The 17,602-nt window shown below is 47.7% G+C and overlaps 2 protein-coding genes across 2 annotated transcripts; both read left to right on the top strand.

Moving 5' to 3' along the window:
• Positions 1-33: 33 nt before the first annotated feature.
• Positions 34-7,586, top strand: FIZ1 (FLT3 interacting zinc finger 1). Its single transcript, XM_081885341.1, has 2 exons — positions 34-245; positions 3,004-7,586. Exon 2 carries the CDS (start codon positions 3,020-3,022, stop codon positions 4,460-4,462), a length of 1,443 nt encoding a protein of 480 aa, XP_081741467.1. The 5' UTR covers positions 34-245; positions 3,004-3,019; the 3' UTR covers positions 4,463-7,586.
• A 6,077-nt stretch (positions 7,587-13,663) lies between these two features.
• Positions 13,664-14,198, top strand: LOC309354602 (histone H4). The gene has a single exon (XM_081884834.1). It carries the CDS (start codon positions 13,786-13,788, stop codon positions 14,095-14,097), a length of 312 nt encoding a protein of 103 aa, XP_081740960.1. The 5' UTR covers positions 13,664-13,785; the 3' UTR covers positions 14,098-14,198.
• Positions 14,199-17,602: the final 3,404 nt, after the last annotated feature.

The following is a 17,602-nucleotide window of genomic DNA, read 5'->3' as shown; positions in this document are numbered from 1 at the left end:
TACTCCTCCCTCCTTGCCCACAGAAAAGATGGGGGCGGAGTGGGGGGTGGGGTGTCCTGTGAACTTCCATAGGGGTTGGATTTGAGGGTGGAGAGGACAGGCTATCGCAAGAGGTCAACACCCCACCACCAGCCTGGCTGCTTGCTGCTATGGGAGGTTGGGGACGGGGGAGAGGCTCTGTCCCCTTCCTCCGAAGAAGTGGCCCCCCACCCCACCCCGTAAAATGTCGGCACCTATAAGAAGTTGTGAGTACCGGGGAGGTGGGTGGGGAGCAGAAGGGGAGGGGGGAGGGATTCCCCTTAGACTTTGAGGTGGGGGGGGAACACAGGGGAGAAACAGACCCCCCCTTCAGCCACCCCGTGATTGACACCTTGGCACTGGCCGCCTCTGTGCCTGAGCCAAGTGGGTCATGCAGGTGGGATAAAGAGGCCAAGAAGGAGAGACGAGGGGGGGCTCCTGAGTTCTTTAGGGAGGGGGCAGACAGAGTTAGGGTGGGGGGTCATTGCTGGGAAGTGCTGGGAGCCAGAACTCATGGGTTCTGTACGGGTGCCCATTCAAGATCACTTAAGGCAGGTTAGTTCTCCGTAACACCTTATTTCAAGTACAAATCCCCAGGGATCAGCTTTTTTTTATTGTTCATTAAACTATGCAAAGGAGAGCATTGTAACATCATATTGGGACACAAATTCTTTACATTTCTGTCAGCTACTGGAATGTTATGTGCCTGAGCTGGGGAGGGAGGGGGAATGATTAAACCTCATAAACTGAACCCAATTAGAGAACAAGTCAATAATATAAAATTGCCAGTGATTTTAAATTAAAAGGAAGGATTTAATTAAATTATAATTAAGTAGGATTCAGTAACCTGATACACCAGTAGGAAGTTATGAACATTAGGAAGCAGGATGAGCTATATAGAACGTTGTGATAAAGTAATAGTATAAATAGTATGGGGGCTTGTTTTAAGATATGAACGAGCATTAGTGTTGATTGCAGTACATATTTAAAAGATAAAGCTGGATGTTTAGTATAGACTTTTTCATGTGCAACTGTGTATTATCAGTGTGATACATGGCTGTCATGGTTTATGTTCTTCTACCTATCAAGTGTCTTTTATATGGATTCTGTATTTATAGAAATAATTATAAGAAGGAAATAAAACAAGTTATCCTTAACATCTTTTTTCCTCTACTTGTAGTCAGTCAGGATAAATGGGTTAATGTCTTCCACAATGTACAAATGATGTGGGAGTACACTCATTAACAACTTGGATTTCTGGAACCTGAGCAGTAGTAGTTATTCTGAATTAATTAACAGAATGCATAAGCATGTGGTCTTGTTATGCAGCCAAGGTGGGAAAGTGGAATCTGTGTTGCTTGGTCTTTGGTTTTCTGGCAGGGGACACTTGCTTCCAAGAGGGAATGCATGGCTTAACTTCCTTCTGCCTTTTCTGCTACCTCAAACAAGATTACTTCACAACTGTCAGCATCGCAGTAGCAATTAAGCTTTCACCTAAATATTACTTTAAGTGCAAATTTAAATCCACCTACAATTTTGGGACAAATTTCTGTGTTACATGTTTATAGAATCATAGAACTGTAGGGTGGAAGAGACGCCGAGTTGGCTGTTGGGTTGCTGGCCATGCATATGAACATTTTTTGTGTCAAGTGTAGCTGAAAGTCAGGACACTGGGGTTGGGGTGGGGGGAAGCTAGGAGTTTAGGACAGAATGGCTTCACACAGATTTGGGGGACTTCCGGGTACTTTGGAAAGGGATGGCTTCACTTCTAGTCTCTAACCTTTTAAACACAATCCAAGGTCTCACTGACTACCCCCCAAAAAACTAGCACCCCCCCCCTCATTTCATTCAAAAAATTCAAGGGGTGCATGTTTCTGAATGTGCTACATTTCTCTGCTGCAGAAAATAGTGAGTGGGCTTATTTTTATTATCCATGTCCTACTGGCTTTAGCTGCAATCCTACACATGCTTTCCTGGGAGTAAGATTTATTGGACTCCATCTGCAGAGTGATCTTTACAGTTGTGCCTTTTATCCTCATCTCATTTATGCACATATCAGCTTGGTGAGACCAATTAGGTTGAGAGTCCAGACCATGATTCCACCCCCACCCCCCGCAAGGTCGCCCCAGCCATTGTCACCACTAGCTGGGCACAGATCCAGATCTGGAATATTTCCCACATCCAAACCTAGTACAATGGGATCTCTGTTTTCAAACGTAATCTGTTCTGGAAGTCCGTTTGACTTCCAAAACCAAGGATCAAAGCAAGTTCAATGGTGGGGGAAATTGACAAACACGCCTCGGAAGCTGTTTGACTTCGGAGACATGCTCAAAAACGGAAGCAGTTACTTCCGGGTTGCCAGTGTTTGGCTTCCGAAACATTCGGCAGCCGAGACGTTCGACAACCAAGGTTGACTGTACTGTCTGCCACCCTCTGTCATCTTGTGTAATTGAAACGTTTTGAGAATTCCCCAAATCCTTTGACTCACTTCCTGTTTCTGGAAGCAAAAGCTATAAGCTGAACCTTATTTGAACCAAGCCCACTGACTACATGAAGAGCCATTTTCACATACATGCAGATTCCTAAGATTCCTGCCTTGGCATCTTGGAGAGGTGTGTGCTCTGCAGGCACTTTCTGTGCTAGGCTTGATTGATTGATTGATTGATTGATTGATTGCGGCTATATGCCACCTCTCCTCCAAAGAACAAGGTGGCATGCATGGTTCACTTCCTTCCCATTTTATCTAGGTTCAGCTGAGAAGCAGCAACTGGCCCAAGGTAACCTAGTGAGTTTCATAGCTGAGTGGGGATTTGAACCCTGGTCTCTCACAGTTCCTGGTCCAACACTCTAACCACTACTCCACACTGGCTCCCTGTTCTGGATAGTGTGGTTTAATCAGGGTGAGGGAATGCTTTTATAATGGGAGGGCTTGGCGGCCATGGAGTCCCACTCTGATTCTTTCACTGTCCTTTCTCTGTCCCGTAGAGGCACTGCTGGGTAGATGGAGAACTGCGATGAAGAGTGGCCAGAGGGCCAGCACTCCCTTCAGGCCCCAGGTGGGGTCCGGGCTGCCCCCGGAACCGTGGAAGAGTGTGCCGTTCTCTACTCGGACGCGGAGGACGACCCGTCACTCCTAACAGACCATGGGCCGGGTGCCCGGGCCCCTTTCCACTGCTCCGAGTGCGACAAGAGCTTCCGTTACCGCTCGGACCTGCGCCGCCATTTTGCCCGGCACACCGAGCTCAAGCCTTTCCAGTGCCCTCACTGCGTCAAGAGCTTCAAGCATTCCTTCAACCTGGTGAACCACATCCGGAGCCACACCGGGGAGCGCCCCTACCGCTGCACCATGTGCCCCAAAGGCTTCCGAGACTCCACGGGGCTCCTCCACCACCAGGTGGTGCACACGGGGGAGAAGCCCTACTGCTGCCACGTCTGCGAGCTCCGCTTCTCCTCCCGCAGCAGCCTGGGGCGCCACCTCAAGCGGCAGCACCGCGCTTCCCCCGCTGCCGCAGCCCCTCAGACGCCCGCCCCCCGCTGCCTGGCCTGTGGGAAAGAGCAAAGTCCCCTGGGGCACCTCTGCAGCGCCGGGCGAGGCCGGGCCGCGCCCTTTGGCTGCGGGGCCTGCGGGCGCCATTTCCAGTTGGCATCCGAACTGCGGCGCCATTGGCTCGCCCACACTGACATCAAGCCCTTCAAGTGCCCCGACTGTGAGCGGGACTTCAACGCGGCGGCGCTGTTGGAGCGCCACAAGCTCACGCATGCCAAGGACAGGCCCCCGCCCTGCCCAGTTTGCTCCGGGAAGGTTCCACCAAGTGATGGGATGCTGGAATTGCGAGGCCTGGAAGAGGAGCCGCGAGATGGGGGGCCAGAGGCTCAGCAGCACAGCAGGGGCTGCCCCACCTGCCACCCTCCGGACATGCGGCCGCCCGAAACGCTGTACCAGTGTGAATGCGGGACCTTTTTCGCCAATGGCAACACCCTAGCGGCTCACTTGACTGCTCACGGTGGCGAGCCCTCCTTCAGCTGCGGGATATGCGGCCAGCCCTTTGTGAACTTGCAGACACTGGAGGAGCACCAGTTGAGCCACGCTGTGGCTGCTTCCCCGATGTCAGGCCCCGGCAGTGAGCTGGAACGCCACCTGTTGCCGCAGCTGGACCTCCGCGCGTTCCCTGCCCGGCCCAGCAAGAAACTCTACAAATGCAGCGAGTGCGAAAAGTACTTCCGCAGCCCCCGGGACCTGGACCGCCACGTCTTGGTGCACACCGGCGAGAAGCCCTACCAGTGCACCGAGTGCGGCAAGTTCTTCCGGCACGAGTGCTACCTGAAACGGCACCGGCTGCTGCACAGTGGCGAGCGCCCTTTCAAGTGCACCGTCTGCCACAAAGGGTTCATCACCTTGAGCAACCTCTCCCGCCATCTCAAGCTGCACCGCGGAATTGACTAGGCGGGGAGCCCCCTTCTCTGAATAAACACCCTCCCCTCCCAACGCTGCTTTCCTCTACCTCCATCCTGCCAGAGGCGATCTGGTTTTGGAGGTGTCACTCTGCCCGATGCGGCTAGAACTTTGATTTCCCCGCCCTCCTTGTAGGGCAGGAATTTACAATTGTGAGCTGATAGAAAAGTATTATTGTTGTTGTTATTATTATTATTATTTTACTAATGTCCCACTACTGTTGGTAGAGTACATTGCACTTGCTTGACCGTTATAACGTCTTCGGTGGGTTGGGGGTAGGATACCTGGCTGGTTGTGCCTAGACAGGTAACTGAACATTTTGGGATTCAGACCCCTAATATTCCCGGGCATAATGAAGACGTGCCAGGAAATGCAACTCTTGGGCCAAGGCTCCCCCCCCTCCCCCGGAGATACTTATGTCCAAGTGAGCTTGACCAAGCTGAGATGATGTTGCCTCAATAGCTGTAGTGCTCTGTGGTTCCCAGGAATGTAAAGGAGGGACTGCCTAGTTGTCATGGGAGAGGTGCGCTCAGACATTCTACCAGGATGCAGATTTATTGACTTGCTGCAATGCAGGACGTCTTCCCTTTTGGAAAAGCAGACAGCATTGTTGGGCAATAGAAATACTAGTCTGCAGGAACCTTGCAACATCCTGTTGTGTGACTTTGGTTGGTTCCCTTTCCCTCTGAACTCTCTGCCCCTGGACAAGAGTGGCCACAGTTAGGGGACGTTTCTGCCTTTCCCTTCCAAATTGAAAGGCATGTTGTCCTTGCCAAAGCCAATGGGCTTGACTTCCAGAACTGCAGCTCACCAAAGAATTTTAGGCATTGTATTTCTATATGGCCTAGAGGTGATGGTGGATTAAGACCAGAGAGTTCTCAGCAACCTCACAAACCTATGGTTTCTAAGTCTTCCTTGGAGGGAAGTGTGGGGAAAGTATAATCAAACCATTAAAAATCAATTTAAGCTTGAAGCAGGACTGCACCTGTTGTATTTTATAGGGATGCCCAGAAAGGTTTTAGTTTATTTAGGAAAGCTTATTATTATCATTAGTATCCCTATTTCTGACTGCATTTGCTAAAAACAACCCAACCCAAACAAACAGGAATCATGTCCTTAAATACCCTGCTTAAAAATTGCAAAAATTCACAACAAAACTGAGGTTCTTCTACTTGCCCTTTTGTTTTCTTAGCTTTGGTTCAAAAATTGCTACTTTTATTTCCAGAATATTTTTTTTTTCAATCATGAGGACTATAAATTTATTTTTTTTAAAGATGTCCATATTATCATGTTTGGCTCAGCATTGGCTAGAGCAAAATTGCCTTGAAGGCAAAGTTCTGCCTGCAGGTTGTAGAGCAGTAGCCACCTGTGAGATGAACTGAAGGCTTGTGTGCCTACATGATTTTATCTGTAGGCTTGAAGCACGTGAACGTAAGCAGGTACTTGCTTGGTGTTAAATAAGGATCAGGCAGACTCAGCAATGGAGAATAAGAAGGTGAAGTTTATTGCCAGGCAATAAGGACCCAGTTTGGAATCTCTTCCAAAAGGAACTGGGACCCCGGTTGACAGAAATCCAGAGGTCTTTATACCTGAGCAGATCACAGCAAATCATAGATCATGAGACAACCATGAGGCAGTCACGATATTGTTAGCGAAAATTAGCCAATTAGCAAGCTTCTTGCCATGCTACCAGCTCCTGGTCAAGCACGGCGTTCTAGTTCTGCTTTCCGATGCTTGCAGTGACGCTCTGTCTAACCTCTCCCCTAGTTATGACAGGACAGGGAGTTTGGAGATTTTGTGGTTTTGCTCTTCCTGTTCTGTGGATTAATTTAGCCTGTATCTGAGGGGATTTTTGTACCAGAATCTCTGATTCACGTCTTCCCCTTGTCCAGGGTACACGGATGTTTGTAGGGGAAAGGTCGGCTCCTAATTTTGCTGTTTCAAGCAATATGCAGTTAGCTAAGGCACAGTTTCCCTTTGATTCAAAATGGATTATAAAATACTGCAAGCCCTGATTATGTGTGAGCATATATGAATATATTGATTACTGATAACTGATTATATGGATAGCATAGGGGTAGCCCTTCTTCCTTGCCTCATTCCCCCCTTTTCAAGCTCAGAAAGAAGGTTCATCTGACTCCTGAGCTTGAACACCACTCTGGACATCAGAATAAACCAGTTTCCTGCAAGGGGGCCTGTTCCTGCACTGGAATCGGTTCCCTATGCATTCGCTCGTAACCATCGTCTTCCTCTGGCTCCTCTGGCACTGGGGGCATCAAACCAAGCATTCTTTCTTATAGTGAAGCCAGCAGGTTTCTTCTTAGACCTGCTCATTGTTTGACCTCCCCTTTCTTCTGCCCTCATGACGCTATACCATTTCCCCTGGTTTTAATTTGCCAGCCGTAAGTGTGGTTTATTTCTAGCCAATGTTCTTTTCTGAAGGCTTAAAAGGGATGCATCTGCTTTCATGGAAAGGTTCAGCCCTCAGAAAGAGTTTGATCTTCAGGAGAAGGCAACATATCACGAAATATTTCAGCAAACATGATTTGGATTTCATAAAAAATATATTGGGAAGCTGGAGAAATGTATCCTTATGTTTGGCTTGTCCGGGGACTGGACGGAGGAGGCTCAGGATTTGCCTAGGCTTGTGTGTCTTTGTGTTTAAATGTGGTCTCCAAGAATGATGCACTTGATAGTTCCTGGGAGTCCAGAACCTGCATAGACCTTGCCCATAGTCAAATAAGCTACTGGAGAACACACTGGAGAGGAAAAACCCTCTTTCATAAGCCGAAAAAGTATGATGAGAGCTAGGGTTGTCAGTTTTCCTATTTTATTTTTTAAGCCAAAGTCCTGTTGCCCTCGCTCCATTCTTCTTTGCCTGCTTGTGCCCACCCTAGTGCCCTCCTGGCAGGACAGATTGGTTCCTATGTGCCCTGTTAAGTTAGATTCCAGTATCGAGAGCAGTATCTGCCCTCTCCCCTGTGGAATTATTTACTGGCAAGTAGTTGAGTCTTATTCTCTCTCTCTCTCTCTCTCTCTCTCTCTCTCTCTCTCTCTCTCTAAGCCCTTGGTAGGTCCTTGAAAATAACCTAATAAAAGCCTGCTCCTGACCAAATTCCAGTTCCTTATCTTCTGTGGAATGTAAGCCTTGTAGCTGGGCATTTGTTTGGTGTGCATGTCTGTCTATCTTTCCATGCCTGTGTGTTACGGAGAGCAAGGTTATTCTAAGGTATAAGCTTCATGGGTGTCAGGGGCAGGCAGAGTCAGGCACCTGCCAACGGCCACCTGCCCCAGGGGAGCCAGTGTCACTCTTGTGCCTCCTGGCCCTTTTGCTCTTCCTGCTTGCAATTGCCACCTGACCTGTTCACCTGTCCTCTCCGAGCACACAAGCAGTGACAAGAGCAAGTGGCAAGTCCCCCAGGAACATGACCTTCTCTCCCCCTTCCTGCCACCCCCATCAAAGAGTTGGGTGCATTGGGCCCAGAGGCAAGTGAGTGGGCAACAATGCCTTGGAAAGAGGAGGGGACCCCATCAAAGGCACTCTGCCCAAGGGTCTTTCATCTAGATTGAACACCAGGGACAGGTGGCAAGGATCAGGCCGTTTTTAGGCATGTTCAAATTTTTGGATTGAATTTTTAAAGGTAAAGGGACCCCTGACCATTAGGTCCGGTCATGGCCGACTCTGGGGTTGCGGCGCTCATCTCTCTTTATTGGCCGAGGGAGCCAGCATACGGCTTCCGGGCCATGTGGCCAGCATGACTAAGCCGCTTCTGGCGAACCAGAGCAGCGCACGGAAACGCCGTTTACCTTCCCACCGGAGCGGTACCTATTTATCTACAAGCACTTTGATGTGCTTTCGAACTGCTAGGTTGGCAGGAGGGATTGAATTTTAGGCATGTTCAAATTTTTGGATTGAATTGGTCTGCAAAGCAGATCTAAAACCTACACCGAGTTGGAGCCAGGAGTTGGACTAGATTCCCCTTGGGATCCCTTCCAGCCTTACAATTCTATGACTTCCCTCAGAGGAAGCCCCCCTTGCTCCAAAACCCTGGCTGAACTGCGCTCTCCTCTTCTGAGCACGTGAAGCTGCCTCACTACCCCACCGTCGCTCCCCTATAGATCTATCCTATAGTTTTATAGTCGGGAAAAACCAAAACTTCGCTTGTGCGTTTGCTTCTGGCCTGCAACTTGATTGCAGCACCGGAGTTGCAGTCAGACAGCTGCTGTATGTACAGTGGTACCTCAGGTTACATACGCTTCACGTTACAGACTCCGCTAACCCAGAAATAGTGCTTCAGGTTAAGAACTTTGCTTCAGGATGAGAACAGAAATCATGCTCCAGCGGTGCAGCAGCAGCAGGAGGCCCCATTAGCTAAAGTGGTGCTTCAGGTTAAGAACAGTTTCAGGTTAAGAACGGACCTCCGAAACGAATTAAGTACTGGGTCAAAACAAAAAAAATTCCTTCCAGTAGCACCTTAAAGACCAACTAAGTTAGTTCTTGGTATGAGCTTCCGTGTGCATGCACACTTCTTCAGTGTGTATCTGAACGTGCATGCACACGAAAGCTCATACCAAGAACTAACTTAGTTGGTCTTTAAGGTGCTACTGGAGGGAATTTTTTTTGTTTTGACTATGGCAGACCAACACGGCTACCTATCTGTAATAAGTACTGGTACCACTGTATATGTCGGCGTGCGCATTGTTACAAGGGGGAGGAAGCGTGCTCGGGCAGCGACCATCGCGGTTCTGCTCTCCGGTGTGGACGCCAACAAACGCCGAAGGCGCGTGGAGGGGCAGGCGGGGGTGGGCATTGTTGATCATCAAGAGGGGGCGTGGCGGAAGCTTTTGCGCACAAGCGGGGAGTGCAAGTGTATCCGAATTCAATCATTCCTACTATTTGCAGGACCCACCGCCCCCGGGGAAGATGGCAGAGGGAGGGAAGTGGGTGTGTTTCACCGCGGAGGCTACCTGGAGGCGTCAACCCAGCCCACCCCCCCGCCGCTCCCGCCTGCAGCCCCGGCACCTCCCCTCAGGGCAGCTGCGACTGCGGACCCCGGTCCAGGCAAGGAAGGGGGATCCTGGCCAGCAAGCGAGATGGGGCAGCGGCTGGAGCTTTTCCATTGCAGGAGACAGATCAGGGGAAAGGGATCTCTCGTGCTCTCCACAGGAGGAAACGTTCTGGAAACAAAGCATGATGGATAATTGGGGAGGGGCGGAGAGGGGATCACATGCAGTACTCACCCCGGATGGGGATGCGCCCCAAGCGCTCGTGTCCGGATACACTAGTGCAGTAATCGCCAGCCGCCTTTCTGATCCGATTGCTCAGCTTTGCAAAGCAGGAATTAAACTCTCCTTTCCCTCGCCCTCTCCAGTTTTCCCACGCTTTGGGCGGCGGGAGGAGAGTTAAAAGAACGGGGGGGGGGGGGACAAGGAATCCTGAAGCACCTCTCCAAATCTTCTAGATTCTACTCTTGTATCAGAGCCCCCCCCCCGTGTCGTGCTCTGCCTCACACCTCTTCAGCTTGCGATTCCCCGTACTTAACAACGAATCCCTTCGTAGCACCCAACTGCTTCGCTCCCTTTTATTTACTTACATCCGAATACTTCTCACCCTTACAACAACCCTCTAAGGTAGCAAAAGCAACATAGACTCTTGTGGCACATTAAAGACGAAGGGAGGGCGCAATAGTCCTGTCCTCTTTGGTCTTTGCTAAACAAACAAAAAAACCACCTCCGTAACGGTATGTAGCCGTGGGGAGGAGCAACTAGCCCATAGCAAAGGGATCAGTGGTTCCGCACCTGCTTTGCATGCAAAAGGTCCCGGATTCAGCCTCCTACATAGTATGGAAATATATATATATATATCTCCCCCACTTCAGTAAGTCAGGTTGTCATGTACACTTCAGTGTACGTTCCCAATCTACCCCAATGATGAGATAAACCACATCATCTTTAGACATGGAGCAGAATTAATGGATGTAACTACAAACCATTTGGGGATTTTATATTGTGATATGCTTCATTTTTTTGTGTGGTAATTTTTCATCTGTGTATTATGATTTTGTATGGCTCGGGACATTTTGTCCTGCCTTGTTGTGGGACAATTGTGAAAGCACAGTTGGAAGAGGAATCCTTGCAAAACCAGCCACAACATGCCTTGCAGGCATCCAAGAGAGATCCTATCTCTTTGTTAGCAAAGGCTGCCCTTCTTTATCACATTGGATTCTGCTTTGAGGAATGCTGCTGAGAAAGGAACCTCATTGCTACCAGGTCAATGGCAAAAGGGTCTCTTTCCCCCTCTTGATTCCCCCCCCCCCTTATTTCCAGTTCTGCAACAGGACCTACTCTTTCTCTGGCAAGCAGCACAGAGTGAATTATGGGGTCTGTTGCTACAGCAGAGGTTTTCAACCTTTTTGAGTCCACATCTCCCTTGACTAACTACAGTCATACCTTGGAAGTTGATAGAATCCGTTCTGGAAGTCAGTTCGACTTCCAAAATATTCGGAAACCAAAGTGCGGCTTCTGAGTGGCTGCAGGAAGCTCCTGCAGCCAATCAGAAGCCCCTTGTTCAGGTTCCAAAGAACATTTGCAAAACAGAACACTCACTTCCAGTTTGCGGTGTTTAGGAGCCAAAACGTCCAAGTACCAAGGTGTTCGAGATCCAGGGTACAACTGTACATTGTTTCTGCAGCACCCCAGGAGCCGAGTTATGTCAGCCTTTGCCTGCAGAGCCGGCAGCCCCTCATCCCATTTCAAACATACTCCCTTGTTGTGTGTTCCCTCAGCTTCCTCTCCTCTCCCTCACCTTATGAGTCCTCCAGGCAGCTGCTATTGCCGCCCCTGGGCTCTGAGCTGCCCCCCTGCCCCAAAGGGAGGTGCCTCCTCACACTGCCCCACAAGGGCATAGGATGCACCCCCGTGGCCAACCCCAGAGGCACCATTTGCCTGGGAAGTTTGTAGCCAGGGCTGCTGCAATAGCTGTGCAAGCCTTTGGGAGGCTGAGATGCAAGAGGGCTTCAGAGGAAGGAAGGAAAGAGGGACATAGGCCAGCATTGCCTACAGCACACCTGGCCATCATTCAAGGCACCCCAGGGTGCCGCGGCACAGTACCACTGTACTACACATATCAGGAAATAGGAATGTAATACACAATGTTCCTTTTTTAGAGGGTGCTGGCATGAGTTAGCGACTCCCTGATGCAGTATACAGTGGTACCTCAGGTTACATACGCTTCAGGTTACAGACTCCGCTAACACAGAAATATTACCTCGGGTTAAGAACTTTGCTTCAGGATGGGAACAGAAATCGTGCAGCGGTGGCAGTGGGAGGCCCCATTAGGTAAAGTGGTCTTCAGGTTAAGAACAGTTTCAGGTTAAGAACGGACCTCCGGAACGAATTAAGTACTTAACCTGAGGTACCACTGTATTTAGGACTAAGGCTCAGAATTCTCTGGTGGGGAAAAAGAATGCACCGTTTTGGAAGAGACACCTGAAGCATGCCAGAGAGCAGGACGTGAAAGGCTACATTGAAGAAAGGACTGCAAATGTTTGGGAAGCATAATTATGGGGTACTGGATGTTTCAAAGAAGAGCCTAGGGGACTATGAATTGAAAAGGGAGGTTAGATGTGGGGAACGACGGATCTTCTTTCTGGGCATGACTTGGGCACAGATATAGACATTTGTGTCTGCACAAGTAAAGAAGAAAATCACAGCAATGTAATTAAAAAAGAAAGTATCAATGGTAGTGCTTTTTTATTTGTGCAACACACACACACACGTCTTGTGGCACCTTAAAGACTAACACAACTATTATGGCAATACATTTACTAGTCTTTCAAGTTCCACAAAACTCATTTTGCTGCAGCTGACTAATACAGATACTTTTCTGAAAATTACTACAAACACAAGTTATTGTACTGAAGCGTCTTAGCCACTACCAGATGGAGGAAGGCTGCTCTAGAATGTTCTGTCTCAAGCAGCCAGAATGGCCAGTGGTAGGGAATACCAGTTGTGCTCCAAAATATATGGAATAGCAAACTAGGCGGTGAAAGCCCTACGGGTGGGAAAAATAACTTGCATGTATGTAGAGGGTAACAAAGTTGCATCCAATAATATATTAAACCACCATCAGCAATCAGGATTGTGCAGCGACACTGATGGGAGGCTGGTGTGTGCGAATAGGATTGGGAACAGCTGATGAAACGCAGGCTAAAATGGCGACTGGAGAACGGCTCCCCTTTGTTTGAGGGAGGGCGGTTATACTAATCCGCCTGGAAGGAAGGACACAGACAAAATGAATCATGCCAAAGAAACGGGTCCTTAAAAAATAAAATCCCGCGTCCTGATGTGATTGGCCATCAGGATCTCTCGGCTTCTCCTCCGAATGGTCACAGCGCCGGGAGTTTAATATTCAATTAATCTTCACGTAAAATGGGAGATCACTGCTGTGAGCCAGCCACCGTCCGCTAACACTCTCTCGAATGTGTTTTCCCCGGTCGCTTCTTTTGTGAGATAAGGTTATTTTTAAAAACCCACTTTATCCACTCCTCGCCTTAAGCAAAACGAATCGCTAGTTTTAGAAACACACAGAAGACCATAGGTGCCGGCTCCCTGGGGTGTCCAAGCACCCACAAAATTCCCCTTGAAGGGGCCCAGACACTCACAAATTTCGGCGCCGGGGCAATGCACGCTGCATGGCACCCACGGCCCCGGGCAGCCGCGGGGCCAAGCTAGCGCTCCTGCAGGAGACTCATTTCGATTGGAAAGTTTCTGTTTCAAGATCGCTCCCCCGCAAAAAAACCCGGCGCCCCCGGAGTGTTCCGGGCTGGAGCTTCCTTGCCGCGTTAGCGGGTATGTATGTATGTCAGACGCATGGAAGAATTAAGCCAAGTAGTTTCTTGGAGTTTCCAGGCCGAAGACGATAAGGCTGCAATCCTTGCCTGACTGTAAACCCCACTGAACACATGCCGTGCAACTGAGCTGTTAAGAAGCACACTAGATGCTGCATTCGCCCCATTCATTGAGCTGAGCGACGCTTTTGGAATCTAAGCCCGCAATAACCAAGCACGAATAAGTCTTTCCCCTGGCTCGAGCTCTGATTGGATACTTCTCCACGAGGTCTGATTGGACAGCTTCCATGGTTCTGTTGATTGGTTACTGAGAATTCATGGGCGTTTCCAACATGCTGGGAACAAGTGGGAGGCGGAGCCTATATAATTTTCGTGCAGGTTTCCACTCTGGTCCGATCCCAGACTATAAAAGTTGCAGGCAGCCTCCCTTTCGCGGTACAGTTTGGTTTCTGCTCTGGTGAGAAGATGTCTGGACGTGGAAAGGGAGGAAAAGGTCTTGGGAAGGGAGGCGCCAAGCGGCACCGCAAAGTGCTTCGCGATAACATCCAGGGCATCACCAAGCCTGCTATCCGCCGCTTGGCTCGCCGTGGAGGCGTGAAGCGTATTTCTGGCTTGATCTACGAAGAGACCCGAGGTGTCCTCAAAGTCTTCCTGGAGAACGTGATTCGCGATGCTGTGACCTACACCGAGCACGCCAAGAGGAAGACCGTGACTGCCATGGACGTCGTCTACGCTCTGAAGCGCCAGGGTCGTACTCTGTACGGTTTTGGTGGCTAAGGGGATTTCTTCGTTCTTGAAACTACTTAAAACAAAACAGAAAACCCAAAGGCCCTTTTCAGGGCCACCCACTTTTTCTTAAAAAGTGCTGAACCACCTAATCTATGAACTTGATATATTGCATGTGGTAATAATTCTTAGTTACTTTGTTACCTTCGTTATCGTTTCACAGGTAAATGAAAAGGATTTCTCATAAAAGTGAGTCGAGTGTTGCAGCCGACCTAGGATTGGCTTCCTTTATTAAGAGTAACGTTAAACCGCTTTATAAAAGTTCCTAGGTTTAACCCTACCGCTTTGTTTGCTACCTGCGAATGATTTGTGCCATTTAACTTGCAATTCCACCCTCGAGCGCCTTCTGAGAGAAAGCGGTCGCCATTTTCTTTCAGGAAAATAATTGGTGCTTCTGCGCTTGGGGAATATAGCCTCCCCCTCAGGTGGTTTTTCCTGGTTCTTCCTAAGCACTCTTTTAAATCTTCAGCTGTGCTTAAACCTACTCTAAGATAAAAAACGTGAGATCTGAATGCTCCACCGGCTTCCGCCATGCTGGCCCGAGAACAAAGAAGCAGATGGAGGTGGAAGGGCGTGGTTTAATTCCCCGCCAGAACGACTCGGCGACGCGGGAAATTCAAAATTTCGCATGAGTTAAAACAATGGCGTTTCTGCAATGAGTGTAAACTGCCACCTGATGGCAGCAAAAATTGCAAGAAGCTCGTTTGCTTTAAAAAAAACAACCCAAAACAAAACCCAGAAAGAACCCAACCACCAAGAAAGAAAAGGGCTAAAAATGATGTTATGTAAGAAAACTACTAGCCCTGATCAGAGGCAGTAATGTCAGTTGCTGGAAACTGCAGGGAGAGAGGAGTTCTGTTGTGCTCAGGTCTTGCTGAAATACGGAACCCATTGGTTGATCTTATGCATAGCGAGGAATCCTATTCGGAATAAGGGAATTTCCCTTTAAAAAAGGTAAATGTTCACAGCTATGATCTTATGTTCTTAAAACTGGAACACAGACGGCTTGCTGTGTGTTTTGATTAACTAACTAGCATCAATATATTCCAATTTCATGAAACACCCCTTTTTTTAAAAAACAAACAAATTAGATATTGTGTGTTCTTTTGAAAGTTGTAGTTCGTTGAATGTCTTATGTCATGGCCCCTTTGTTATAAAGGTTCTTAACATTTCAAGTATGTATTTGTGTTGTGTGTGTGGTGTCCCCTGTCCCCTGTAGAGCCATGCTGACCCAGAAGAGCTGATCCTGAGAGTTGGAGAATATTCCAGAGTAATTTGGGATGGGATATGGCAAAGAGGGGCTGCAGAGGGGTGGAGGGAGTCAGCAAAAATTGGATGCCCTGCCATGCTTGAGCAAGAAGTGTTTCCACTTGCCCAGGTGGATATGATTCATCAGCTACATATTAATTTTCCTCGCAAGAGCCTAGTGAGATAAACAAGCTCCAGTGCACAACTAAGTAAATGGGGTTTGTTTTTTTTTAAAGATAGCCTTGCATTATCTTAAAGACTTTTCACATGACCTATTGCTTTCCTACCCTCCTATCCCTAGAATGACGTGGTGGGGAAGCCCTGCTATCCCCTCCTTCTGGAGGTATCACTTGCTAGTTGTTTCTATGCAACATAGCTGTACAGTGGTACCTTGGTTCTCAAAGTGAATCCGTTTCGGAAGTCCATTCCAAAACCAAAGCGTTCCAAAACCAAGCCGCACTTTCCCATAGAAAGTAATGCAAAACAGCTCAATCCGTTCCAGACTTTTAAAAACAACCCCTAAAACAGCAATTTAACATGAATTTTACTATCTAATGAGACCATTGATCCATAAAATGAAAGCAATAATCAATGTGCTTTATTATAAAATAAATAAGGCAGTATTGTAGATGATTAAAAAAAAACAACTTACCTGCACTGATGATAGTCATTGTTTGGATCTTTTATCCAGTCCGTTTGACTTTCAAAATGTTCGAAAACCAAGGTGCAGCTTCTGATTGGTGCAAGCGCCCCGGAAACAATAGCTGACAACTGCATCGGGCGTTCACCTTCTGAAAAACATTAAAAAACTGGAACACTTCTGGGTTTTCGGCATTTGGGAACCAAGGTACCACTGTATTTGACTAAATCTTTAGATATGTAAAAAAGGGGTGCTTAAAAGGACTAGCCTGATTGCCTTCTGCTACAGCATCCCACCCCACAAATACAAAACTGCCTGCTTGGAGGGGACTCAAAGATACCATCCCAAATTGTTATATGGAGTATTTAGGTATCTTGATGTAATTATACCAAAGGAAGGTACTCTGTCAAAGAGATTTAGGGAATCTCCATAAAAAGACCACAGAAGAGCTCTGCTCTTGGAAGCATTTAAATTAAACTTAAGTTGGTTAGGCCACATTGCAGCAGTGAAGATGTGAATGCTTCTTAAATTTCTATTTTTCTTTCTGAAACTGCCTATACATATCCCTCATCCTCAACTGGATGGATGGCAACATTTGATTATTAATATTTTTATTTCAGGAGGTAAAATAAGCAGGATGAACTCACTAACCCTGTATCGACCAAGAACTAAGGGAGCTCTTGGTGCCCCAAATCTTAAGCAGCATTATGAGGTTTTGCAATTAAAATTGTTGACACATGTGATTAATAACTCAGCTTTAAATCTATCAGTCAAAATGGAACTTGGAATCCTCACAACCCTCTTTTAATGCCTTATCTTTCCTGAAAACATCATGGGCTCACATTAGCAAAATAAGTAATCTGCTTCTACAGCAGAGCTTCAGAATACGGTGTGAATGGCAGTTGCACTTAGCTCATTTGTCATCACCTTTAACTCCTATTTTGGATCAACTGGCCTTTGCTTTGATGACAGGTATCACCAGTTCCTATTGTGCAGAAAAAGAGGAATCCATAAAATGAAAAGAGATTTTGTCCAAAGGTTGACCTATTGCAGAAAATTTGCTTAAGGATAAAATAAAACATGTCTCCCTATAACAAACTCCAACTCAAGTATGTTCATTTGTCCAAGTCCTACTCCATAAAGGAGAAGGGCTCCGTTCCTCGACTTTTTAAAAAAACCTTTTGTTCACATGCAATCTCCAGTTGAAGTGGCCAAGCTTCAAATAATACAAATTTCTACTCAATATAGAATGTGGCTCATCCCATGGACTGAGACTAGTTTGGGAGAGCAACTGAGGTACATGACTGGGAAATGTTGCTGTCCCCATTAAAAAGAAGCCACCCTAAAAAGGCTACTGAGATGGCATTGGACTCCACTGTTTATCTAAAATCAGAAAAGGAGAGGCTGTGGTTCTACTGGAACACTACTTCATATGTGGTGGAATCGCTTCATCTGGCACTCATGGCTTCACCCAAAGAATTGTGGGAACTGTGGTTCACCCTCACAGGACTACAGCTCCAAACACCCTAAACAAACTACAGTTCCAAGATTCTTTGCAGGGAGCCATGTGCATTAAAAGTTCTGTGTGTGTGCAGCCTAAAAAAACCC

The sequence above is a fragment of the Podarcis melisellensis genome (genome assembly GCF_964234715.1).
Source record: "Podarcis melisellensis genome assembly, chromosome: 13".
NCBI lineage: Eukaryota > Metazoa > Chordata > Lepidosauria > Squamata > Lacertidae > Podarcis > Podarcis melisellensis.
This window is presented reverse-complemented; position numbering and strand designations above follow the sequence as displayed.